Below are 25,561 nucleotides of genomic sequence, written 5' to 3'. Positions count from 1 at the left end.
ACCTACGTACAACCTGGATTTCCTGACACTACACGCTAATCCTCAGAAGATAGTGCATTTTCGTGAGGTGTACATTCCTTCCTTTAATACTCTGACCCATCAGTACTTCAGCTCAGGTAGTCCACGCAGATCTTTCTCTCTCCAAAGTTCGCATTACCTTTTGTCTGTGCTGTTTTACTGTTTATCATATACTCTTTGTACTATCTTTTTATCGGGAATTGTTTCTCTGCTACGTGTTCGTTTCTTGTTTCCTCAAATACAAAAACATTTTTAATAGTAAATGAAAGTGTATTATGGTGGGCTTTTCGAATCCGCCCATAAATAAGTGTGCTTTGGGGCACCTGGGTGGCTCAGTTGGCTAAGCGCCTGCCTTCGTCTCAGGTCATGATCCTGGAGTCCTGGGATTAAGCCTGGCATCGGGCTCCTTACTCAGCGGGGAGCCTGCTTCCCCCTCTCCCTCTCCCTGCCGCTCAGGCCTGCCCTCTCTTTCAAACAAATGAATAATGTCTTAAAACAAAAAGTCTGCTTTGTGCGTAACTGTAGAGGAAGGTGCCGGAGGATGTGCAATTTATCATTTCTCATCACCTGCTGTTTACGGTGTTGTCACAGTGATGTGGTACTGATCCTTGTCAGTGTATATTTGTTTTTACACACCGACAGTGTGTGAGAGTGCTTGTTTCTTTAGTCTTCTCAGCATTGCCTGTTGTTTTATTTTTCATTTTACTTTTTTGTTAAGTAATCTCTATGGCTGACATGAGGCTCGAACTCACAACCCTAAGATCAGGAGTTGCACGCTCTACCAACTGAGCCACCTAGGCGCCCCAGCAGTGGGTATTATTTTCATTTTTACTAATCTGAGAGATGGAAAAAGTTAACCGGTTCCAATTTGCATCTTTTTCAGTTAAACATTATTTCATAGGTCTACCGGCCATTCATATTTCTCTGACTTTTTAATATCAGATGTCTACCTTCTTTTTTTTACCGAACATAAGAGTTCTAGTTTATGGCTTCAAAGCTGTGATAAAGCACATTTTATGTCAAAAAGCTCTAGATCAAATTGAAAAGTCCCCTGTGGGAGAACAATGGACTGTTACTCTTGTGAGCCAGTGATAGGCTGCTGTTGTGGCCGGTGGTTCTGTTTGCAAGAGCGCGATCTGACCTCGTGTGCCGTGGTATGTCGTGTAGCTTCGTGCACAATGGCACTGCCCTCCCACGGGGCCTGTTTGGTAGTGAGTGGGAAGGGACTGCTGAAGCCTCTGTCTGCAGGTGACACTCAGTGTAGTAAGCCAGGATCACTGCACTGGTCTGGGCTGTCTACAGTTTTTAAAAACCAGTCTCTGAAATTTCAGTTCTCCAAACTGAGACATTCTCATCATGTCAGGGAAGGGCACGTTTATGTGATGATTTCAGAAGAGAGGAGGAAAATATTTATGTGGTCCTCCTGTGCTGCCTTTTAAAAAGATACCCTGATTGATTCAGCTTTTCCATCATCAGAACTGAGAGTCACTGCATGTTAGGAAGATTGTCATTGATGCAGGCGTGATCGATTGCAAAGAGCAGTAATCGGCTCTGGCCAGCTTGGGCAAAAAGGAGCTTGTTGGAAGGCTGTCGGAGCCAGTCAAGTTGGCAGAAGGCTGCCAGCTGCAGGAGGCCATGTGGAGGCTGGACCAGGGGGAGCCCCACGGCAGGCAGCCCCTCAGCTGAAACAGGGCTCATCTGGCCAGGACGCTGCTGCTCCTGAGATGACTGGCCACCAGCCATTCATCCACTTGCTCCAGACTCAGGATCCCAGGAGGGTCTGACTGGCTGAGTTTCGGCCACATGCCCACTGGCTCTGCCGGGGAAGGAGAGGGAGGGAGGGTCCATCCCCTGGGCGCCGATATTGTGAGTGGCTTGCATCAAGGGTCACACTCCCACGAAAACCACGAGGAGAGAGGCTAAAAAGACTGAAGAAGCAGATAGGTTCTGGGGTACATTCCCTTCCAAAAGGCTTTGTAGCAACAGTATCTCTCGTTTTTATTTTAAGAGTGATTATTTAAGATGTACGTGAAAATCCCACTCATCTTCCCAAAATCCTAGCTAGGGATGTCTGCATGGTGGCGGTGCCAGGACTCCTCACCAGTCTTCTAACTTGTAGTCTAGTGGGTTCGCCCCCACTGGCCCCTGCAGGAGGCCTGGGCTGCTCAGTCTGGGCTGGTTTTCCTTACAGGTTACATAAGGACAGGCTCAGTCTTTCTGGCCCAAACTCAGGACCGGCTGATCTCCCTGAAGCGCATCAACGCAAGGCTGAAGTACGTATGAGGCTAGAAGCCTGTCCCGATGCTCCTGTCAGGCTGACCTCTGCCAGAGGGCCATGCATGTCATTGTCCCCTTGTGTTCTGCGGCAGTGTCATAGGCATCCCTTCTGAGATCATCTCCCCCAAGAAAGTCGCCGAACTTCACCCTCTCCTCAACGTGCACGACCTGGTGGGGGCCATGCATGTTCCCGAGGATGCTGTGGTGTCCTCTGCTGACGTGGCTCTTGCCCTGGCAAGTGCTGCCTCCCAGAACGGTAAGCAGGTTTCTGGGTGAGGAAGGAAGAGGTTATGTAAAAAGGAGTCTCACAGCCGCAGTGACACCAGCTCGGCTTCTGTTTTTGAACACTGGCCCTTAGAACGTTTGAATATACCTGTTAATAAATGTTTTTCCACAGGGCCACATTTTCTTTTTAAAGTTCTAAGGAACTGCTTAGAACTGCGTCATACTGACCAGGGCACTTCAGGCTTGTGGGACCCCCCCACCCCACCCCGGTCCCCAGAACATGAGAAGCTCCAAGATCACAAGACATAGCATGGACTGAATCCACAGCTGGCCGTGTCCTGGGGTTGGAACAAATGAGGGGAAGACTGACCAGTGTCTGAGGTGTTCTACACGTTGGATGAACTGATTGATCGTGTGGGTGGGTTAGGATTTAAGATGCCTTATTTGAACTTTTTCTCCCCTGCCTCTTTTATGATTCCTGGAATTGAGTTGTGTACTAAAGTTGCCTGCTGCTTGCAGTCTTGGAAAAGGCCCATCGACACAATCTCAGGATGTGTTCTGGGAGTTTTTGTGTTTTTTTTTTTTTTTTTAATCAGTGACCTGGCTTTTCCAGTGTTTCTCAGAGGTTGAGAATCTGCTACAGAGGCCTTCATTCTGGGCCATCAGAGGATGGATGCACCAACTCTTTCTTTACCTTGGAACAGGTGTTCAGATCTATGACCGGACCAGCGTTCTTCATGTAATGGTCAAGAAAGGTCAAGTTACTGGTGTGGAGACAGATAAAGGACAGATCGAGTGTCAGTATTTCGTCAACTGTGCTGGTCAGGTAGGTTAGCAACAGTACTGGGTCACTGATCTTCTCACTTCACTGCTGCCTCCGGGATTTTAGGTGTGGAGATGGAAGGTTAATAGTGTGACGAACCAAGCAGACGGTAGGGACCACCTGTTCCTTGTTTGGACTAGAAACCTCAGAATTCTTGTATTTCAAATCAGAGGGCTGTAGCTAGTCCTCAGAGAGGAGCACCAGTACGGGCCTTTTCCTTCCTCCACTCTGGGTTAATCGGTGCTCTCCAGGCCAGGAAGTCTGTGAAATGGTCGGGCATTGACGGAAATCCTTGGTGTTGGGTCTCCTGGGATGTTTCATTTCATCCTGCAACCTAGCAAAATAAAGCATGGGGCTATTTTTGTGTCAGGAGTGTGGATTCAGTTTAGAACACTAAGCTGCTTCTACTCTTAAGGCAAACTGGTCCCTTGCCTTCCACTCTGCAATCTTCAGGTGACCTAGGGGTACTTTTTGCCTTGTGAACATCACATGTGACGTTATCTTGGGTTTGTAGTTGGGGCCAGGCGTTTTGTTAAAAGGGCATCACGTGCCCCCCAATGAGCTCCTTTTACTAGTTGCTAAATCTCTCATTCTTTGGTCTAAGAATAATTATTATGGTTTAAAAAGGACCGTGTTGCCCCCCACCCACATAACTGATCTAAAGCTGCACCTTGGCTTCCCACACGGGACGTTGGGGCAAGAGCTCGCACAGGCCACTTGAAATTAAATGCTTTGCAAGCGGCTACACATGTTCATTTGTCTTTGTTCCTCTTCTCACCCACAAATCAACCTGTCTGTCTGTAGTGGGCATACGAGCTGGGTTTGTCCAACGAGGAGCCGGTTAGTATCCCGTTACATGCGTGCGAACACTTCTACCTTCTGACTCGCCCCTTGGACACCCCTCTGCAGAGCAACACACCAAGTGAGGACTTACACTTCGTTTTTAATTTTGTTTCCTTGTCACTGTCCCATCCTCTGAAAAGGAAGACTTTCTGCTCAGGACAGACTGTGCTCAAAAGAGCCTTGTCTCTTCTGGAGCATGTTATGGGGAGGCCGACCCAGTTCTACCTTTTCTCTAAGAACTTTGTGAAAGGATGGACGAAATGGGCATTCCACTGAAGCAATCTTTTGGTTTGTTTTGTAAGCTAATTGCAGTCCCATACAGAGGTCCAAATTGAGAATATTTGGAATGTAACCTGGAGTTTTTGAGTTGCATGCCATACATTGTAGAGAGGTGCTAGGTAAGCTACAGAGTCCAGTTGCTCCACAGCCCCGAGCGCCACAGGGGAGGGCTTGACATCACCTGGAAGGTCTCAACCCCTAGAATGGGCTCGCGGCCCCCTTTCTGCTGGGCTTTCATGTGGCGCTGGAGCACTTCCGTAGTTTGGTTGGGAGCACCACTCAGAAACAGTGTCCCCTGTAAAACTGAGAGGGAAGATTCTCCCCCATGACCTTGAAAGGTCTGTTTTCATGGGATGCTCTTTCGCTATTAAAGCCGATAATGAGTGTCTTTGTTCTGCTTTTTCTGTCCATTTAGAAAGCTGGCCTACCTCTAAACCTTGCTTTTCTCTTCGGTCCCCCACTTCCTTGTTGTTTCTTTTCCTCAGCTATCGTGGATGCTGATGGAAGAATTTATATCCGGAACTGGCAGGGTGGGATCTTGTCTGGGGGCTTTGAGAAGAACCCGAAGCCAATCTTCACTGAGGGCAAGAACCAGCTGGAGATTCAGAACCTGCAGGAAGACTGGGATCACTTTGGTGTGTGAACTAGAGGATAACTATAACGTCCTGTGGTTGTCTAAGATGCTATCTTTTTATTTTTTTTTTAAAGATTTTATTTATTTATGTGACAGAGAGACAGCCAGCGAGAGAGGGAACACAAGCAGGGGGAGTGGGAGAGGAAGAGCAGGCTCCTAGCAGAGAAGCCTGATGTGGGGCACACGCCCTGAGCCGAAGGCAGACGCTTAACCGCCGTGCCACCCAGGCGCCCCTAAAATGCTATCTTTTAAAAAAACATTTTCAAGAAGAGTTCCTTCTTTGGTCTTTGTGACAGCCTCCATGAGGTGCTCACAGAGGGCAGCCTGCAGAGTTCGCCTGGTCTAAGACTGTGGTTACAGATTCAGGGGACAAAGATCTTGGTTAAGGGACTTCTGTCTTATTACTTAGCTAAGACCACTGCTGAAATTCTAGGCGAGGAGGAAAGCTTTTTGTGGGAGCATCTAAGATTGAAGAGATTTTTAGAAAGCAAAATCGTTTTGTTAATATGATCTTTTAGTCAGTTTTTGTTTTTATTGAAGAATTGACCTATGATGCTGATTAGTTTCAGGTGTACATCATAGTGATTCAGTATTTATATGCTTACTTGATTTTGTAATAATTTTATTTTTATTTCTAGAAGGTTAATATCGTCCCATATTGCCAGATTCCAAGGATATGAAGGGGTCTGTAATGGAGAATTTCCCCTCCCACCCTTAATGGACCTTTTTTAAAAATAAACTTTTTATTGTGGGAGAGTTCAGATTTTTAAAAGTGGAGAGAATGGTGTACAGAACTCTCTGTACCCACCAGCCAGCTTCAGTCTGGTTTCATCTGTTGCCACTGTCCCCCTGGAATAATTCCCAGGTGGCAGGCTGACTTTCAAACAGGCTGGGGACCTGTCTTTTGCTGCTGTTCCAACTTGGGAAATCCTTGCTTTGATTGGCTGTCTCCTTGGGTGTCTCGGAAGAGCTTTTCCCCAAGTACTGATCCCTTGGAGATCTTCCCTGTCCTCCAGTGTGTTGTGTGCCCTTCCACAGCTCCTGGCCTTTCTAAGAGTGTCTTTTTTCTCTGTCTTTAGGCCATGCACTTTGTAGGTTTGTCCCTTAATTCCACCATAGTGTCTGCTTTCTGACCCAGGGCCCGTTTGGCTCTTCTGAGAAAGCCTCTTCCACGAGCTCTTCTGCGAGGAGAGGGCGTCCAGAAGCGTAAGGAGTGGAAGTGTGTGAATTCCCCAGAGCTGAGGCCGGTGTTTGGGTTTGTTTTTATGGCTCAGAGCCCCTGCTGAGTTCCCTCCTGCGGCGCATGCCAGACCTGGAGACTCTGGAGATCCTGAAGTTGGTGAACTGCCCCGAGACCTTCACCCCAGACATGAGGTGCATCATGGGCGAGTCTCCTGCAGTCCAGGGCTACTTTGTCCTGGCGGGAATGAACTCTGCTGGCCTTTCGTTTGGTGGAGGGGCTGGGAGGTAAGTCTTCCTTGCTCAGACCCTGCTTGCTGGGGGCTTCCTTCCTAGAGTGACTTGTTGCTAGTGTGGCGTGTGATGGATGGATGTCATCTGGTATGCTGTAATGAGGAGGTACACATCATTAGAGAGTTGTCCCCTTCAAAGCAGTCACTGTGGGATCTTCCGGAAGTGTCATTGTGCACAATGTTTCAGGAATTCTGCTTTGGCATTTTTCTTGGAGCCTGTGGGATGTACTTTTCGGCTCTTGCAGTGATTACAAATGTTGATCCTTCGAGTGCATTTGGGTTTGGAAACAGTAAGTATTGTGAGTGAGACAGACGATCGTGCTGAGTAATACAAGACTTTTCAAAAAAATTACATACGAATTAAAATCAGCCAGTCAGGAAGGACAGATACCGTGTGGTTGCACTTCTGTGAGCTAGTTGGCGCGCCCGGGCGGCCGCCTGGGCTGGGGTCGCAGAGTGGAGAGCGGCTGCTGGCTACGCGGAGGGAGTTTCACTTCGGGAAGGTGAAGCGCTCTGGAGGTGGATGCTGGTGACGGTCACACTGCAGTGTCGGAGTACTTAATGCCCCTGAACTTCACACGGGAAAATTACTAAGATGGTCAATTTTACGTTCTGTTTTGTTCTTTGTCTGTTATGTTCTGTGTATTTTACCACAATTAAATTTTTTAATTTTTTATTCATGAGGCCACTTTTCTCGAGTGACTTGTAGAATTCTTCTGAAAACAGTTAGGGAAGAGGAGTTACCAGAAGTGTTTGGAGCTGAGACGTGGTCAGATAGTTGTATAACCTCCGAGGGTTTTCCAGAAAAAAACCACTGGATGGATAAATTAGAGCACATTTGTATGTATCTTTTAGTCTTTTTTCATAGATGTGGCTTGTTTTATAGTACTTTCTAGGGAACCTTATGAGAGCTAAAATCGTCATAGCGATTTTGAAAGCAGTAGATGGATCCTTGTTTGTTTGTTCAGAAAAGTTAAGGAAGCTGCCTGGAATTTCGCAACCAGTCTGTGACAAGACGGGATGTGTCTGTTGGTTCTTGATTCCTTGTACAGTTAGGAGTGTCCCATCTGAGGTCTAGCAACTTCCCCCACATCTAAACAGGTACCTCGCTGAATGGATGGTGCACGGTTATCCATCAGAAAACATCTGGGAACTGGACTTGAAGCGTTTCGGAGCCCTCCAGAGCAGCCGCACCTTTCTGCGCCACCGCGTCATGGAAGTCATGCGTGAGTGGAGCTCAGTCCCAGCTGCACCTCACTGAAGGTGTCTTCCCTGGGGCCTGTTTGATCGTTCTGATGGGGCAATAATTGCTCGGAGTTGGGCTTCTCATGTTTGGTGGAGGCATTAGGCCCCATGTGATATTTACGGAACCTTCTCTTTAGCGTATTGTCTTTTATTTACCTCTGGGAATAGGCAAGAACAGGACTTCCGGGTGGTAGCTGCTGTCCGACTCCCCGCAGCAGCTCCTTGGAGATTGCTAGTGTCGTCTGCTTTCCACTGTGCTTGCAAAGTCCCTATGCCAGGTGAATGCTCTCGCTCCCTACCTGATCTTTGAGGTCATGATTTGCTTTCCAAGGCAGAGAATTTGCGGCATTATTCTCAAAGCTTCAAGCTTCTCTGAGTGATTTTTGTCCTTGACTGCTACATGTTAGCAAGATAGGAAACCATGTCTCATGGAAATATAAAACATACGTTTCTGTTCTCCTTGTTCTTCTCTCCAGCTTTGAAGGCGTCTTCACTTTAACTTGTTACTCTGCCTTGTCTCTGATTTGCTCTCTAGTAACCCTTACAGTCAGCTTTTGTATCAGGAATTGAACCAAATCAGACTGTTGTTTCACTGTCCTTTACCGAGGAACTATTATTCTGAGACTTTGCCAAAATATTCCTAAATATTTGGGGCATATTTATGCTCCCAGCCAAGTTTCTACGTTGGCTGCGAGCACCATTCTTGATTACCAGTGAATCGTTGGTTTGGTAGCAGGGGTTCCATTCACAGTGAGGTCTTTGGATAACCTTTAGCTCCTGTGTGCTCCCTTCTAGCCTGTGGCAGAGAACTGTCTGTGGGAGACAGAGGGCCTGGCAACAGTCTGGGTGGCTACTAAGGTTCTTTTATTTTAGCAAATATCTTAGTTAAAATGGTGAACTGCCATAAAGCCTGATTTCCCCAGTCGTAGTTACCTTAGAACCTGTGCAAATCATAATGGAGCTCAAGTTTCTCCTTGATGACATGACACGTATGGTGGCCGCCTCTGATTCTCACAGAACAGGAATCGCAGGCACGATAGAAAGTGGAGAAAGGGTAAGTAGGCCCTTAAGTGCGAGAGGAGATTGAAAAATCGTCACAAGATAAGACAACCAGCGTGGCCCCTTTCTCTTGGATCTTTCAGTCTCCTCCCCACCCCGCTGTCCCTCTCATGTGAAATGCTGTGAGGTCAGGTTTTCTCTGTGGAAGGGACTCGAGCTCACTCTTCCTGGATGTTTTTACATCTTGCTGTTGCAGATTAGAAACTAGGAGAAATGAATTCTGACCCTAGCTTTGTTATGTGAATATGTCACTGGGCCAGGACTATGCAACCTGTCCGATTTCAGAGCCACCAAATCAAGATATGCTGTGTGCCCTTTCACTTCGGAAATGGGTTGGATGTTAGAGCGATCTGTAATAGTTCTGAGGTCACAGTGACTCAGGCACTGTCAAGAAGCAGGCACCATGTTTACACACGTCGTTGCTCCCTGTGTGCTCTTGCGATGCAGCCTTCCTCCCTGCTGTGGAAGTCTGACCTTCCTGCCGTTGTTTCTGCCTACCGATTCGAAACGATTGTGAACAGAGACCTGGAGTTGTTCAGTGACTCACAGCTGTGTAACTGTGGAGGGATGATAGCAGCTCTTGCAGCATTATTCTTTCTGTGGAGCCTGCCCGTTACACCGGGGACCTTTTGCACATTAGGCCCCATTAGCCTGGAGAGCGTGTTCTTGTGAATCTAGTGGATGCTGTGTTCTCCATCCTGTGGTTGGGCTGGCAGACACTGTGCTTATCTGTTCCAGCTCTGCTCTATGATCTGAAGGTTCCCCGTTGGGACTTCCAGACCGGGAGGCAGTTACGCACGTCTCCTCTCTATGACCGGCTGGATGCACAAGGAGCCAGGTGGATGGAGAAACATGGATTTGAGAGGCCAAAGTACTTTGTGCCACCGGACAAGGGTAGGAAGGCCCATTCTCATTTTTGTTCTTTTTTGCCTGGAACCAATAAAACCCATTTAAAATGTATTATAGCTAGAATGTGCTCCTAGAAGAATAAATAAGAAAAACCTGTCACACTGTACTATGCTATACATGGAGGGTCCATGATATAAATTTCCTTTTCTTCCTTTTGTTGTTTTCTGGTCCACAGACCTCCTGGCATTGGAGCAGAGCAAGACTTTCTATAAGCCTGACTGGTTTGACATCGTGGAATCTGAAGTCAAGTGCTGTAAGGAAGCTGTGTGTGTCATTGACATGTCTTCTTTCACGAAGTTTGAGATAACAGTAAGTGCTTGGGACCCAAAAGAAGAGAGTAGGAACCTTTGCATATTCATTGAATGCACCCTGTTGTTCATCTGTCACTTTAAAATTGCTTCTGTAAGAACTCTGGTATATTTTGGTGTTTTATCTGTATTATAGCATTTTTGTAAATTTTTACTCTTTGTTGTTGGGTTTTAATCAGCTTGCAGAGGCCTACTTACCATTCGAATCAAGAGCTAGCTTTCTCTGGAGTGTCTTTCGATGGAATAAATGCACAGACATTGTTGCCCGGGGACTGACGAAGGGGGTCTCCTCAGCAAGTCGAGCCGCCCGTCAGCCGGTGTCACCCAGCCACATGCTCTTGTGCTCACGCTCTCTGTTTTGTTCCCTAACCCTGCAGTCCACCGGGGACCAGGCACTGGAAATCCTACAGTACCTCTTCTCCAACGACCTGGATGTGCCCGTGGGCCACATCGTGCACACCGGCATGCTCAACCAGGGCGGGGGCTATGAGAACGACTGCAGCATCGCGCGCCTGAGCAAGCGCAGGTGAGGCCCGCGGCCGCCCCCCGGACCCCCCGCCCCCGGACGCCATGTGGCAGAACCGAGCACCCAGCCCTCCGCTCCGGGAAACCTGATTATACCGAGAACAGAGGGATTTCAGTCACTGCTGGCCTGTTCGTTGGCAGTGCAGTACAAATGGAAATCACAAACGAAGGAAAGCAGAAGAAACACCCCAGATGATATAAAACTGGATGTGGACAGAGCAGTCATCCTGGGGGTGGAGGTGTTTGCTTACAGTAGATCTGTATGCCGTCTTGGCACCGACAGGAAGCCCAAATCTTCTGTTTTGTCCTTATGTGGTAATTAGGTGCTGTTGGCCCGCTCTGAAAGCTAGGAGACCATTTGCCGGTCTGCTCACTGGTTGCTTTAAAATAAGTTAACCTGCCTGCTTCCTGACCCTTTCTCTGCTTCTTGGCTTTGATTACTGTCTGTCTCCCTTTCAGTTTCTTCATGATTTCCCCCACCGACCAGCAGGTCCACTGTTGGGCGTGGCTTAAGAAACACATGCCAGAAGACAGCAATCTGCTTCTGGAGGACGTCACCTGGAAGTACACTGGTAAGCAGGCCCTCTGGGGTCAGCTGCGCAGGAAAAGGCCAGCCTGTCCAGATTTGTCTTCTCCATTTGCCTTCTGTCTCTTTGACATTCAGAAATGGGGGTCACAGTGAGAGGCTCCATGCTGAGCACTGAGCCCCGTCATGACCCTGAGATTGTGACCTGAAATGAAATTGAGAGTTGGATGCCCGACCAACTGCACCACTCAGGTGCCCCAAAAAGTATTTTTTAACTTAATGCCTAAGTATTATTTTCTTCAAAATTCCCCCTTAGCTTTTTTTAAGTGAGTGAATAATTCTTGAGGACAACTTACTTTCCTGATTGTGCCCTCCTCAGCAGTCCTGTGGGGGAGCAGCCACCCCTTCAACCTCCTCACTTTAGGTTTAATGCCTACCCACCCCTCACTTAACTGACACCTGCCCCTCGCCCCCAGCAGGCCCTCACTGTCAGTTCATCATAGCAGCAGCTACGTTTTCCTTCTGGCTACCAGACTGGCAGACTATAGAACCGAGTTTTCTGGCCCGTGAGAGCAGTTGACGTGTAGTGACCACAAGCTGCTGTCACAGGATGGAATCCCAGGTGGCTGGGCAGCTCTCCTCAGGGCTCTCTGCAGGTGCAGACTGGGGATTGGGCTCTTGTTGGCACATAGCAGCTCTGGAAAGAGGGAGGGAATGGGAACTGTGTGGCAAGTTTGTGGCCAGGCCTGGAAGCGGGCTCCTATCATCAGCCACGACATGGTCTTGCGATCCCAGTGTCACCGCAAAGAGGCTGTGGGATGTTGTCTCCCGTGTGCCGGGAAGAAGTGCGCTCGCCAGGCGCGCTCGTGCCAGCAGTGAGCGGCTGCACTTCGCAGGCCTTTCGGGAGAGGGGTGTTTGCCGGCACTGAGGCGCTCTGTATCCGTCCTTGGGTGGCTTGAGCGGAGGGTTGCCATCATGGTCTCAGGACCCAGGCCTGGCGGTAAGGGAGCAAGTCCAAAACAGACTTTTTTCTTTGGCTCATCTGTTAGCTGGACTGGCATGTCTTGTTCTTTTCCATTCAGCCCTCAATCTGATAGGTCCTCGAGCTGTGGATGTGCTGTCGGAGCTGTCCTATGCCCCTATGACTCCAGACCACTTCCCGAGTCTGTTTTGCAAGGTGGGTGCTAATAAAGTTTTAGTTTTGAAATGGGTAGGGAGTATTTCTTTACAGGGATGGCAGTTACATGTTCTTACTACAACATTAATGCCCACAAAGGGTGTTGTGGTTTTCATTAAGCAAACAAAATGAGTAAATTCACTTTATTTTTCACATTTCCAGGTCTCCTTATTCAGTAAGCACTAGGATATCTTTGAAGTCGATTTAACTTTTCTGAGTATCAATCCTATGTATTTATTGCTTTGTGTAGCAGTGCATTAAATTTTGTAAGTTAAAGGGTTATGACACAGATGCCAAAAAGTGCCAGTTAGGGTCAGGTCCCCTCCCTCTGTGCAGTGCTCCCCCTTTGCCTTCACAGGGTAACTTCTGTGTATGTGGCGTCTCCCGGGGAGCAGCGGTTTGGGTGGATCCCTGAACAGCTTTGTAAGTTTCTTTGATTTGGCAACAGTAGCAACTAGTAACTGAGTAAAAGAAATGGTGACTGAATCCTGACTAGAGAGGTCGCACAGACCAGTGGTTCAGTAACCCGTAACAGCTGTAGCAAACAGCTGCGGGACAGTCACTGACGGAGGCTCCTGGAAGTTCGCACCCAAGCTGGGGTCACCTACTGACTGTACAGTTTTCCTTTTTCTCCACGGTGGAGTGAAAGCAACAGAAAACTCTCCCCAGTAGCCATCAGCAGACCCTTCCCTGCACGGTTTGCTTCCTGAACGAGTGAGCCACGTGCGGGAGCCTGCAGAGTAGCGTGTCCTGTTGGGCTCCCTGTGGGAATGGTTTGCTGCAGGGCCATCTGGGCCTCCCACTTCCCATGACAGGAACAGCGATGATGTCAGAGGCCCATTAGGTAACTGAGCTGCCGTAAACACATTTTGAGCATCAGAAGCCCAGTCTCTGACCCCAGAGTAGCAGGTGCGCCATGTTCTGTGGTCAGCGGGCATCCGCTTTTGCAGAGCAGGTGCCCAGGACTTGGCTGCCAAATGCCCTGGAGAAGACATTTACCCGGTCTTCGTTGCTCCTGATGCCCCTAAAATAAAGCCTTAGTAGGACTTTGAAAAGAAATATTTCATGCTCGTAGAGACTTTGCCTCTACGTCCCCCCAGCAGCTTGGCTGGCACTCCTGAAATGGTGATACTCGTGAGAAGGGAGATTGTAGAGACGGTACTCCATTCCTGGTGACCCCGGTACCTAGACAGACCACTTTGAGGATGAATTTCTTTCATTCACATGTACCTCTTTTAGGGTCAGAGAGTGCAGGGCTAATGAGAGGGGTTTACCTCCGGTGTTCGTTACTTTATCAGATGTGGGGTGCTCAGCTTCTTCCTTTGCTTCCACAGGAGATGAGCGTGGGCTATGCCAATGGGATCCGGGTGATGAGCATGACCCACACAGGAGAGCCCGGCTTCATGCTTTATATCCCCATAGAGGTGAGCCTCACGGCGGAAGGCGGCCACTCTCCCACGCCTGCTGGGCGCTGGCAGGGTAGAGAGCCGGGTCTGGCCGGGCCTCGGGCATCGAGGTAGGCTACAGTAGAGGGACTTCAACATTCTGAACAAGTTATTTACTTTTTTTGAATAGGAAATACATGTACATGGTTTAAAAATCAAAACCTATAGGAAGGATTTAGTGCCGCCTGACCAGTTCCCACCAATCACCGCTGATGATACAACTGTTAGTTTTTGTAGGTCGTGTCAGAGATTTCCATGCGTATGCAAGCAAGTTCAGAGGCACTCCTGACCCTCTTGTAGAAGCGCAGATGGAAGCGCACTGATGTTCTTCATCTCTAGTAATTTATCGCAGAGCCCTTCCCAGTCAGTACAAACAGAAGAGCTTCCTCTTTATTTTTTTAACAGTGGTTCATGTTCCTTCAAATCGTCGAGTCGTAATTTACTTCATTAGTCTGGTACCAATGGACATTTATGGTTGTAGTGCTTTGTAGTCCTTTGCTGTTCTGAGGTCCTGTGTACAAGAGTGTGTTTTCCTGTGGCACGTGTGTGCACGTAGCAACACAGCTTTTTTGGCCGATAGGTACGAAATTGTCAGTGAACTCTTAATTTTCTTGATGTGTGAGATGAAACAACTTTTCAGAACCCATTTCCAAGTAAAAGCTCATCTGTAGGACAGTCCTGCCTGCCTGTCCCCCACCCTGTTCTTCTGACCATATCCTTCCTTCTCCGCCTCTCCCACTCCTCCCTGCTCCTTGATCCTGCTGCTGCTCCTTCCTCAGGGGCTTTGCACGAGCTTCCGCTTCCCGGCGTGTCCTTCCCCAGAGAGAGGCTCTCACAGCCACATGTGCTTCAGGTCTTGTTCACAGGGCATCTTCCGGTTGAGGCCTTACGGGCCCCGAGTTCTCCCTCTCTGCTTTCCTTGTTTTGCTCCATAGGGCTTATCACTATCCGATAAAATGTATTTTCTTTGTTTCATTCATCAGATTACCCTTGTTTAAATATAAGTTCTCTGAAGGCAGGGATTTCTGTCTCTTTTATGTTCCCAGCATCTAGAGAAATATTTGGCACATAGTAAACGCTTAATAAATGTTGCATAAATGAATGTTCTGGTCATACCCTTTGTGCATTTTTGTATTAAATGATTGGTCTTTTTACTCATTTCTAGGCATTGTCTGAATCAGTCCTTGCTGTTGAGTCGTAAACTTTTTTCCCAGTTTGTTTTTTTTAGATTTTATTTATTGGGGTGCCTGGGTGGCTCAGTCTTTAAGCATCTGCCTTCAGCTCAGGTCATGATCCCAGCGTTCTGGGGTGCAGCCCTGCATCCAGCTCCCTGCTCAGCAGGGAGCCTGCTTCTCCCTCTCCAGCTCCCCCCCTGCTTGTGTTCCCTCTCTATCTGTCAAATAAATAAAATCTTTAAAAAAAAAAAAAAAAAGGAAGATTTTTATTCTAGAGTGTGTGCGCAAGTGGGGGAGAGGCAGAGGGAGAGAGTCTCAGGCAGACTCGGCACTAAGCACGGAGACCGATGTGGGACTCGATCTCACAACCCTGAGATCATGACCTGAGCTGAAACCAAGAATTGGAGGCTTAACCTACTGAGCCACCCAGGCGCCCCCTAGTTTGTCATTTGTCTTTTCATTTGTTTTTTTGCCACATAGGTTTTGTTTTTGTTTTAATTATTATGAGAAATGTTTCATATGTTGCAGAACACTTTGATTTTTATGTAATTGAGTTGATCTTTTGTGCCTTCTAGAGTTTGATGCATAGAGGGGACCTCTCCACTCCGGGATTATGAAACTCTCTCAGTTTTCTTCTAGTGCTTTTATAGTTGTGTTGTTCTTTTGTATGGGTTTGTTGGGTTTTTTTTAAATATTTCAGTGCTCCACCCTTCTGCAGTGTCTCTTGCTGCAGTTCATGAGATACAGATCAAACTTTTTTTTCCATACGGAACCAGCTGATTTGACAGTCAACCCTTAACAGATCCTAAAGGCTCCTCTGTATTTGGGTTTATTTCTGGACTTTTATTCTGTTCCTTTGGTCTGCCCATGATCAGGATCACACTGTTTTAATTACTGAGTCTTTATTATGCATTTTAATATTTGGTTGTGCTTATCCTCCTTCATAGCTTGGAAAACTCTGGAAAAAAAAAATTCATGTTCCCTATTGCCGCTTGGGAACTTTATAATCATCTAGTTAAAAACACTCTGATGGCATTTTTTGGATTATGTTACATTTATACATTAAGAAGAACTGACGTGATATGTTGAATCTTAAAAAGAATGCCTTTTAGTTTTTATTCAAGTTTTTTTGGTGACCTTTCAGAGGTATTTTGAAGTTTTCTTATAGATGTTATAATATTTTATTGTTGCTATTGTGAATGAGAATGGTGTCTTTGTTCCATTATCTTCTAAGTGATTATATTTTAAAAAAGATTGAGAGAGAACGCGCGCGCGTGTGCGCACAAGTGGAGGGGAGGGGCAGAGGAAGAGGGAGAAGCTGAGCAGGGAGCCCAATGCAGGACTCGATCCCAGGACCCTGAGATCATGACCTGAGCTGAAGGCAGACGTTTAACCAACTGAGCCACCCAGGTAACCCAAAGTGATTATGGTTTTTGAAAACTTTTTTTTCCTATTCTTTATTTCCTTACTAAATTATCTTATAGTTGTTTTTTAGTTAAGTCCCTGGAATTTTCAGGGTCCGATCTTACACATACAGTAATAGTTTTTTCTTAGCAACTTTAATTCCTACAATTTCTCTTGTCCAGTTGTGACAAGGAATAGGGATCCTAGGCATCTTTGTCTTGTTCTTGACATTAGTCACATTACTTCTAGCATTAGGCTTTTAGTTATTAACTGAAGCATGCATTTACCAGCCCATGCAATTTTATGTGCTTGTCTGACAAATGGAACAGTATAAAGATGAAGGGATTATTCACGATTTTGGAAGAGTGGATACAGAGGGAGCTGACTTGTGCCTGTACAGCTAGGGATGGATTCTGAAGCTTTACCACTTGGGTGTCTGTGTCATTAATTGGCCAAACCCGATCAAGAGCAGGAGGCTCTGTGACTCCAGCAGTTTCATTACTTGAGGCCTTGGTTTCTACTTCTGATGATCCTGGGCTGGTCCCATTTTTATGATTTTACATGAATCCAAGAGGTGATTTGTGCCATGCCTGAATTTTCTTCAAGCTGGTTTTTGTCCTCAAGAACGTTACACAGTTGACCCTTGAATAACTGGGGGGGGCACAGACCCCCCGACGCAGTCAAAGCTCCACATGGAACTTCTGACTCCTCACAAACCTCAGCTACTAGCCTGCTGCTGACTGGAAGGAAGCCTTACTGATGAGAGGAGGGGTTGATTAACACCATTTTGTGTGCTCTGTGTAAGGTGTGCCGTCGTCTTACAATCTAGGAAGCTCGGGAAAAGAAAATGTTAGTAAAATCCTAAGGAGGATACATTTACGGCCCTGTACTATATGGAAAAATCCGTGTAGAAGTGAGGCCCACGCAGTTCAAACCCACATGAACTATACGTGTCTCTTTGAGGGAAATGTCTTCTGAAACATGGTAGCAGATGGCAGATTCTTGTTCTGGTCACACTAAATCCCCAGCACTTAGAAAATGAGTACATGCTGGGGACCTGCTTTTCTCATCTAACCTAAGACTATTACCACCTTTAAATCTTTATTCCCGGGCCTTCCTCTTAACTGCAGTATTCAGCTGGAGACAGGAAAACACTGAACGGAAGGCACCAGGCATGGAGGCCCTTTATTATTCTCGTTTCCCTGTCAGTAGCCTCCGCTCCCCCCACGCCCATGCAGGTGCCTCCCCGCACAGGCGCCACTGGAGCCCGGAACCTCTTCCTGCGGTTCACGTCCTCCTGACCCCTGTGGCCTTCAGTAAATGCCGACTCAGCCCGAGGAGTGCAACCAGCAGGGCAGCGGCCCCCACCAGGGGAAAGAACGGCAATGCCAAGGAAGCTGGGTGTTTTCCGTTTTTCCACTTCTATTGAGCTTTCGTGGGCACACATCACTGGCCAGGTTTAAGCGCGCAGCCTGGTGGACTGACAGGCGCCACAAAAGAACTACCTGCTAAGTTCTCAGAGGTAGAAGAGAAAGCACAAAAGGTGTTTTGCTTGGGATGAAGACACTTAGGATTCACCCGCTTAACAGCTTCCGCATCCGTCACACAGCCGGGTTCCTGCCAGGTCATCAGGTGGTTCACTCCCTCCCTAGTTCTTATTTGTCTCCCAACTGGAAGTCTGTACTTTCGGCCCCCTTCCTTCACTTCCCCTGCTTGCATTCCCCAACTCTCAAACCACAACTCTGGGCTCTTTTTCTGTGGGTTTGTGTTTCTTGTTTTAGATTCTGCTTAGAAGTGCGATCTTACAGTATTTCTCTGATTTCTCATAGTTTTGTCTTTTGTTTTACAGTTTTTAAAGCAAATAATGCTGTCTGTTCTGGCTTTAGATTCCACAGAGTGGGTTTAGGGAGGGATTGAACATTTGCTTTCCGTTGGGAAAACTTTGTTTACTTAAGGTATCTGATACTTAGTTTCTGGAACCAAGAAAAGAATGCCATGAGAGGCTGGCTGCGGGACACGGGTAGGGGCGTGCTGCCTTCCTGGCTCCTCCGTGACACACATTTCATAGCACAGGCAGTGCATAGTGGGTCACAGGGGTGGCGCGTGGGGCAAGAGAGCAAAGCCAACGGCAGGTGAGCGGGCTGTTTGAGAGGCAGTTACAGGCCTGGCCATGGACTGGGTGACAGGAGTGCGTCTCGGGTTCATACTTGAGGATTGCTCCCTGTCCTGGGCACCATAGAGAAGGGGAAGATATGGGTACTGCCTTCATGGAGCTTAAATTGGGTTTGGGGTGACCCTGGCTCATTACCCCTGGGCAGTAGTGCTTTGGTGTGTCAAGGATGAGACGTCCTGAGAATTTCATACAACCTTCTGCCATGTCAGGGTCCAGGTGGTCCGCCGTCGGCTCTGCCAGACACACCCCCGTGTTGAATTCTGAAGGTTACTGACCTTTCCTCTCCCCCTCTAGTATGCCCTGCACGTGTACAATGAGGTGATGAGTGTTGGGCAGAAATACGGAATCCGGAATGCTGGGTACTATGCTCTTCGTAGTCTTCGAATTGAGAAGTTTTTTGCCTTCTGGGGTCAGGATTTAAATACCCTCACCACCCCCCTGGAATGTGGACGAGAATCTCGGGTGAAACTGGAGAAGGTACTGTATCTGCCCAGCCCACTGCCTCCCCCCACCCCCACTCCGCTGCTGGAGCAGACTGTGCCTCAGAAAGGAAGGGCTAAGGTGGCAGGTCCAGGGATGGCCTTGGGTGGACAAGGACAAGAAGGATGTCCTTAGAGTGAAAGATGTGTGTGTCCTAATAAGAAAACTGGTTGTGAACACTTGGCTCCCCCGCCCCCCCCCCCATGCTGAGATCTAGAGCTGCACGCTGTGCTGTCTGAAGCACCCGGGTGCCCTGCTTGGCGCTCCTGCAGACTGAGTGCTTCCAGGGAAGGTTCTCCATTAACATGCCACAGAGATTTGCACAGAGTACTCCTCTTACATTCAGCTGCCTCATTTTTTGTTTCTTTTCAAAGGAAATATGAATAACATTTTCAAAAAAAGTCCTAGGTCAAGAGGATGTTAGGGAGAAGTCTCTTTCCCACCTCTGAACCCTACCGACCTGCACTCCGAGCTGGCCCAGCAGCAGCGTCCCTGCTCTGAGTGCACGCACACGAGCGTGCTCCCTCCCCCCTACACCCCCGCAGGCCGTGGCGCCACACGCTTGCTCCACCTTGTTTCTTTAAACAAAATACCTTAGCAGTCATTCCTTGTCAGCACAAATCTGTAGTCTTCTCTGTGTGCAATTACAGATAACTGTTTTTCTCTGATAAAGTAATGAATACTAATTTTGGAAAATAGGGGAAAGTATCAAGAAAATTAAAACACCCGTTTTATCTGATCATAATCACTAAGTTTCTATCCTTCTTAGGTTTTTTATACAAACCTGTATGCATTGAATATAGATATATATGCATGGACTTTTTGTTGAGATTATCTGAATATTGTTTTTGTAAAATAATTCTAGTGATACATTCGGATGATTTTTTTCCTAAATATTTTTTTCTGTGTGGTCTTGTGGTTGAAATCTGTTTATAAGATGGAAAAGAAAAATGTATGCTTGTGTTAACAGAAGTTTCCTGAGGTCTTTTGTACGGTGAATACAGTCCCTCCGGTTTCAGCCCTGCCGTTCTTTCCTAGGGGATGGACTTCATTGGCCGAGACGCCCTGCTGCACCAGAAGCAGAACGGGGTGTACAAACGCCTCACCATGTTCATCCTGGACGATCACGACACCGACCTGGACCTCTGGCCGTGGTGGGGAGAGCCCATTTACCGCAACGGGCAGTATGCGGGCAAGACCACCAGCAGTGCCTACAGCTACACTCTGGAGCGCCACGTCTGCCTGGGCTTCGTGCACAATTTTTCCGAGGATACTGGGGAAGAACAGGTGGTGACAGCAGATTTCATCAACCGGGGAGAGTATGAGATTGACATCGCGGGACACCGGTTCCAGGCCAAGGCCAAGCTCTACCCGGTCACCTCGCTCTTCACCCACAAGCGCCGAAAGGATGACGTGGAGCTAAGTGACTTGCATGGGAAGTAATGGCTGCCAGTCTGTCTTACCCACCTGTCCACTACCGCAGGGCTCCCCTCCTCCTCCTGTCCCGTCCCCTGCCTCCCAGCTCTTTGATGGGATTTTAAACTTCACCTGCTTTTAAACCTTTTGCTTTACAACCTCTCTGGGCTGTTCTCCCCCCTTCACCTCTCAGACTCCCATGGTGACATGAAGCATGTCTGACGAGCAGGACAGGTACAGACTCCACTTGTGGAAGTAGGTACCCGGGACAGTTGGATTTGTGATGTTGTGTCTCCAAGCGAAGGAAGCTGGTGGTGTGCAGGCCTCAGGGCAAGAGTCCAGCTCCAAGAGGTTAACTTTTCTTGGAGCGACCTGTTCATTTTGGTGGGTTGCTGTGTTGGAATCAGCCCTGTGCAGGAGCCCGCCTGTGCTGTTGAGCCAGGCAGATCGTTCTCCTTTCCACTGTGCTGTGGGTTGGCCCCCTGATACCTTAGCAAGAGGACGACCATCTACCTCACTAACGAGAGGCATCACGTGCACGTTACCTGTGGTCTCTGGCACCATTCCGGCCTCCTTATCAGCCCGGTTAGTACACTGTCAGGCCAGGGCTACTGGCCTCAACTTTTCTGTCTCTCTCAACTCTGTAAGAGGGTTTGTTGGCCTGAGTAAACAAGCCAGTCTTTGAAAGGGAAAAACCATGTTGCCTTTTGTGTTGCTTTTCCCAGCTGAAAGGGTCTGCTCTCAGACGGGGCACAGCACTGAGGTGGTGTCTTGCCGTTAGAACGCTGCTGCTGCTTTCGGCTGCTCCAAGCTCGGTTGTCCCAGCTTGACCCTTCCTCTTCTCCAGGTGCATTTGACTTAGTCTGTCCTCCCTCACCTGTCCCTTGTGCAGCAGGCCCACTCAGCCAGCAAACACTGCTGTCCCTTTGGAACAGGGCAGGCGTGCTGTTCTGGTGAGGAACCAAACCTTGCTGGCCTTGCTGAGTTTGAGAAAGCTACTGGCCCCCCAAGTTTGGCTTCTTCTGGCCCAAAACAGATCCACACAGAGCTGACCCCCGTGGGTCTGTTGAGAGTTGTGTGTGTGTGTGGAGAGCGTACATTCTTTGAGTCTGCTCTCCAGCCAGCCAGGGCTCCGGGAAGGCCCTCCACCCTGTTAGGTAGGGTCTGTTTCCTAAGGGGTGAGCTGGGCACTCACCACTAGTTATCCTTTGCTGTTACAGATTTTAAACTGCTGTCTTGGTATCTTGGAAGCATGAGCTCTGATAGGTCCCTACACTAAAGAGCCTTTTGTTTTAGAGCAGCTTAAAATTCTCAGGTGTGTCTGTCTGCTGTGGCATGTCTTGGGATCTGTTTATCCATTTAATCAGATGGAGTCCTTCTAGACACTGCTTGCCATTTCCCCAGCCAGACAACTCCTACTTGATTACTGACTGCTTAAGGAGGTCTTCGTTGATTTATCAAGGGAGTAGGTAGGTAGAACTCTGTTCCCAGAGAGATGCTGCCCCTGGGTAGGGAAGGGGCAGGGGTGTCGCTCCACTGGACAGCAGGACCCAGGTGCCGGGCTGCGCAGGTGTGAGTGGCAGGGGCCCAACGGACTAAGGAAGATGGAAACAGGCAACACAGCACTAAAGGTATCCCGTGCTCTGTGCCACGCTCCTCTTTGTAAATGGAGATTTAGGGTTTATTCTAAAAGGCATTCTAGATTTAAATTGTAACCATAAATAAGGGTCACACTTTTAAGACTCTGGCAAGATGTTAATTTCCTGGAGCATCACTTGTTTATTGAGGGCCCTGACAGACACCCACACTTCGAGATTCTAACACTTTAACACTCACCCTTGAAATCCCCTGGGTAATTCAGATGTCAACAGTATGAATCTGGTAGTTTATCTCTTTGGTCCTAATTCTAAAAGGGGTGACTCTTTCCTGCCTCCCCACATACCTGACAGAATGTCGTTTCTGGGGCAGTCAGGCCCCATGCATTTACCTGTGTAAATTCCTCTCTCCCTAGAGATCTGAGGGATCTGGACTCTTGTGAAACGTTAGCAGGACTTTGGTTTCAGGTGGCTGCTCCTTTTTTTCTCCAAAATGATCGGTCGTCACCTCTTGTACTCTCTTGAGGGAGGGGCTCCTCTTCTTTTTGAACCTAGAAACACAAAGCGTACTGGTCTCAAGCAGATGAAAACTCAGGGCTGCAAGTCTCCTGTGGCCCCTCTCCCCTGAAATATCTGCTAAGCCCCCAGTGACTCCTGCCACAGGAAATCCTGGTTCCCAGCCCTGCCACAGTCACTCATCTGACATGGAAGCTGGCAGCCTAGAGACTCCATGTCCATGACAATGGCACTCAAGTCAGGAAAGCTCTAAATTTGGAAATTTAGAGCAAGGGACAAGAACTGCCTGCTGTCCTGCACCCCGTGTTGAAGCCACCACACGGGCGAGACCTGCTACAGGAGAGAGAACCAAACAATTCCCAGTACATTTCCAGTGCTCTGCTGGGGGGGGGGGTCCCTCCCTGTATCCCCAAATACAAGAGATGCCATTCAGGCCAGGGGCCCAGAGACCATTAAGCTCAGTGGTTAACCTCGGTTATCCCATTTCTGTAGAAGCCCGGTCACTCGGCTTCTCACTAGGAGACATGGCTGTGGTTTACTACCTTCTTGTACAGACCAACAGTTTTACCTCTTTCCCTTCTAAGAAAGTAGAACAAGTGAAAAGTAACTCCACCTTTCTCCACTACCCTGTGTCGGAGTGCGTTCGAAAGGTTAACACCCCCTGCCCCCCAGCGGATGTGGCAGGAGTGACAGCAGCTTTTTAAAGTGGTTTAGCTTCATGGAAGAGCGGACCCCTCACCTTGCTTTCTGGCTCGGTTTATCCTCTGCTTGATGGACATGTGGGCTGGCATCTGAGTCTTTACCCTCCCTTATCACCTAAGGGAGATAAAAGGGAATCTTCTATAACCTGTAGTCTTGGTTCTGACCCTAGAAGGCTGTGTCCTGGCTGACTTTCAGGGGTTAGCTACTGGCTTCAATCTTCTAACTGCTTGACCAGTATAATAATAGGCAAGGATCCCTTTAAGTATCCAAGGTAGAGGTCTGATCACTAGGACAATACTGAAGAACTTTCTACTGTTTTCACATTTCCTTTTGCACACTCCCCTGCACCCACACTGACAGAAGCAGCTTTTATCAGCATGATAAAGGGAACATTTTCACGAGTCACGAATTGTCATTTGCAGGCACATGGATTCAGCAGAAGTACAACAAAGGGGCAGAAATGGTAGATGACATGAGAGTTTTCAGGCGCTAACCATGTCCTGCAGCGAGCTGCAAGCCTTGGGTCTGCCTGGCAGCGCCTCCCCTGCACCCCCACCTCGGCGTCCTCCACTTTAAGGTGCTGAGTTGTGAGGCTCCCTCCTCATCTGCACAGGGCTTGCACTTGCCATCCCTCATCACTACAAATGCACTATTTTTCAAGAGAACTAAATATTTTTGTATGTCTTTGCCTTCTCTTGTCCATTAAACACCAGAGTTATTCATCATATACTAGGATTCTTGACTTCTCTGAGCAGAGACTGCATTCCTTGAAGAATTAGACACTTCTTCATGGGCTTTCTTTCTCACATTTAGATGTACCTATTTTTACCCTTTGCAAACCTTTTCTGCCTTCTCGGTTTTCTGTCAAGGACAGAAATTACAAGGGGTGGGGTGGGTATTTTGAGCATCTGTTTCAAAAGATCTATGCCAGGATTTCCTTTGCACACCAAGAACTTGAGCTGGGAGCACCTCTCTTCAACCCCGGTTCTCGTGCCTTACACCAGAACGTCCCATGGTGGGTGTAGACAGGAAGGATGAAAAGAAACTTCATTTCAATTTGAGGGTTCCCATCCACCTGCCATAGCCTCCCTTCTCCAGATCAAACAGGTGAGGGGTAGAAATTTCTGCAACTTCTTTCAATCGGGGGGTTTCTAGCAGTGTACTTAACACTTCACTCTCGGGTCTACTCTTGGGATGCAGGAAATGCCATCGTAATTATTGTACAGGGCTGTAACTCCTTATTTACCTTTGTAAGCGTGCAGTTCACTCAGCCCCTTTCTGTCCCTGGGTAACGTCAGCTTGTGGTGCTGAAGACATTTGAGGCACTTTAGGGGATGGGATTTTTCTCAAGGGCTCTGGTGACATTAGTCCCCAGGGTGACTGAACACTTCTGCCTCCATGAATGTGGTATTAATATTGTGCACTGTTTCTATCAAGCCAGATTCCAATTAAGATTTTCATGTTACTAAGTTTCTAAATGAATAAACAGACATTTTAATTACTCTGGCCGTGTCCACTTGTGAAATGTTCTTCATCTCTAGTAACTTGATAAATGTATTTGCCAATGCAAGGTGTTTACTTTCGATAAAACCTTATACTGTTACCAAAGAGAAGGAAAACTACATGGAAACCAAGGGTAAGCTAGAGGCATATGCCACACAGTGATGGCAGCCTGGAGAGAGCGCCCCTGATTATCATCCTGAGGTTACTGTCCCTGTCCATGGATGTGACCTCCCCTCCTGCCGGACAGCTGAGTACATGGTAAGAACCTGGCATTGGACATATCACCTGTCCATCTGAGGGCCCACGATGGTGTGCAAAACAGACTCTGTACATCCTTGCTTACACAGTAGGAAGAGAAGAAAACAGAAGCACCAGTGATCCTTCACTATACGGACGTAAAAATTCAGTCACCGGACATTATTACGCAACTATTTTTTGAGCAATTACATCTATGAATGGGGAGATAGGCTAATATGTCTATACCAATCTCATCAACTTGTCTTCCAAACCTATTTCTTAAATTTCCAGATTACTGAATGGCCAACACTGAATATAAAAGTACATCCCACAGGGGCGCCTGGGTGGCACAGTCGTTAGGCTTCTGCCTCCGGCTCAGGGCGTGATCCCGGCATTCCGGGATCAAGTCCCACATCGGGCTCCTCGGCTGGGAGCCTGCTTCTTCCTCTCCCTCTCCCCTGCTGTGTTCCCTCTCTTGCTGGCTGGCTGTCACATAAATAAATAAAATCTTTAAAAAAAAAAAAAAAGTACATCCCACAGGCTCCAAGAAAAATGCCAAAGCAGAATTCCTGAAACATTGTGCACAATGACACT

The 25,561-nt window shown here is 47.9% G+C and overlaps 1 protein-coding gene and 1 long non-coding RNA gene across 3 annotated transcripts; one reads left to right on the top strand and one right to left on the bottom strand.

The window, feature by feature from the left end:
• Window positions 1-462: 462 nt before the first annotated feature.
• Window positions 463-24,730, top strand: PDPR (pyruvate dehydrogenase phosphatase regulatory subunit). 2 transcript variants are annotated; one of them, XM_034650308.1, is made up of 15 exons: window positions 463-2,291; window positions 2,388-2,551; window positions 3,225-3,346; window positions 4,148-4,265; window positions 4,951-5,100; window positions 6,374-6,566; window positions 7,673-7,797; window positions 9,614-9,769; window positions 9,960-10,093; window positions 10,470-10,618; window positions 11,077-11,189; window positions 12,242-12,321; window positions 13,656-13,745; window positions 18,813-18,995; window positions 20,037-24,730. In XM_034650308.1, the coding sequence occupies exons 2-15, from the start codon at window positions 2,476-2,478 to the stop codon at window positions 20,439-20,441; spliced, it is 2,094 nt and encodes a 697-aa protein (XP_034506199.1). In that variant the 5' UTR covers window positions 463-2,291; window positions 2,388-2,475; the 3' UTR covers window positions 20,442-24,730. The 2 variants fall into 2 exon arrangements, with proteins under 2 accessions (XP_034506199.1, XP_019649490.1); XM_019793931.2 differs by having other exon boundaries at window positions 469-2,291; window positions 12,227-12,321.
• Window positions 18,009-24,770, bottom strand: LOC117797860. The gene is made up of 2 exons (XR_004622716.1): window positions 23,265-24,770; window positions 18,009-22,560 (listed from the first exon to the last, which is right to left on the bottom strand). It is a non-coding gene; the product is annotated as an uncharacterized LOC117797860 (long non-coding RNA).
• Window positions 24,771-25,561: the final 791 nt, after the last annotated feature.

The sequence above is a fragment of the Ailuropoda melanoleuca genome, unplaced genomic scaffold (genome assembly GCF_002007445.2).
Source record: "Ailuropoda melanoleuca isolate Jingjing unplaced genomic scaffold, ASM200744v2 unplaced-scaffold1628, whole genome shotgun sequence".
Lineage (NCBI taxonomy): Eukaryota > Metazoa > Chordata > Mammalia > Carnivora > Ursidae > Ailuropoda > Ailuropoda melanoleuca.
Note: the sequence above shows the minus strand (reverse complement) of the source record. Positions and strands in the feature narration are given on the sequence as shown.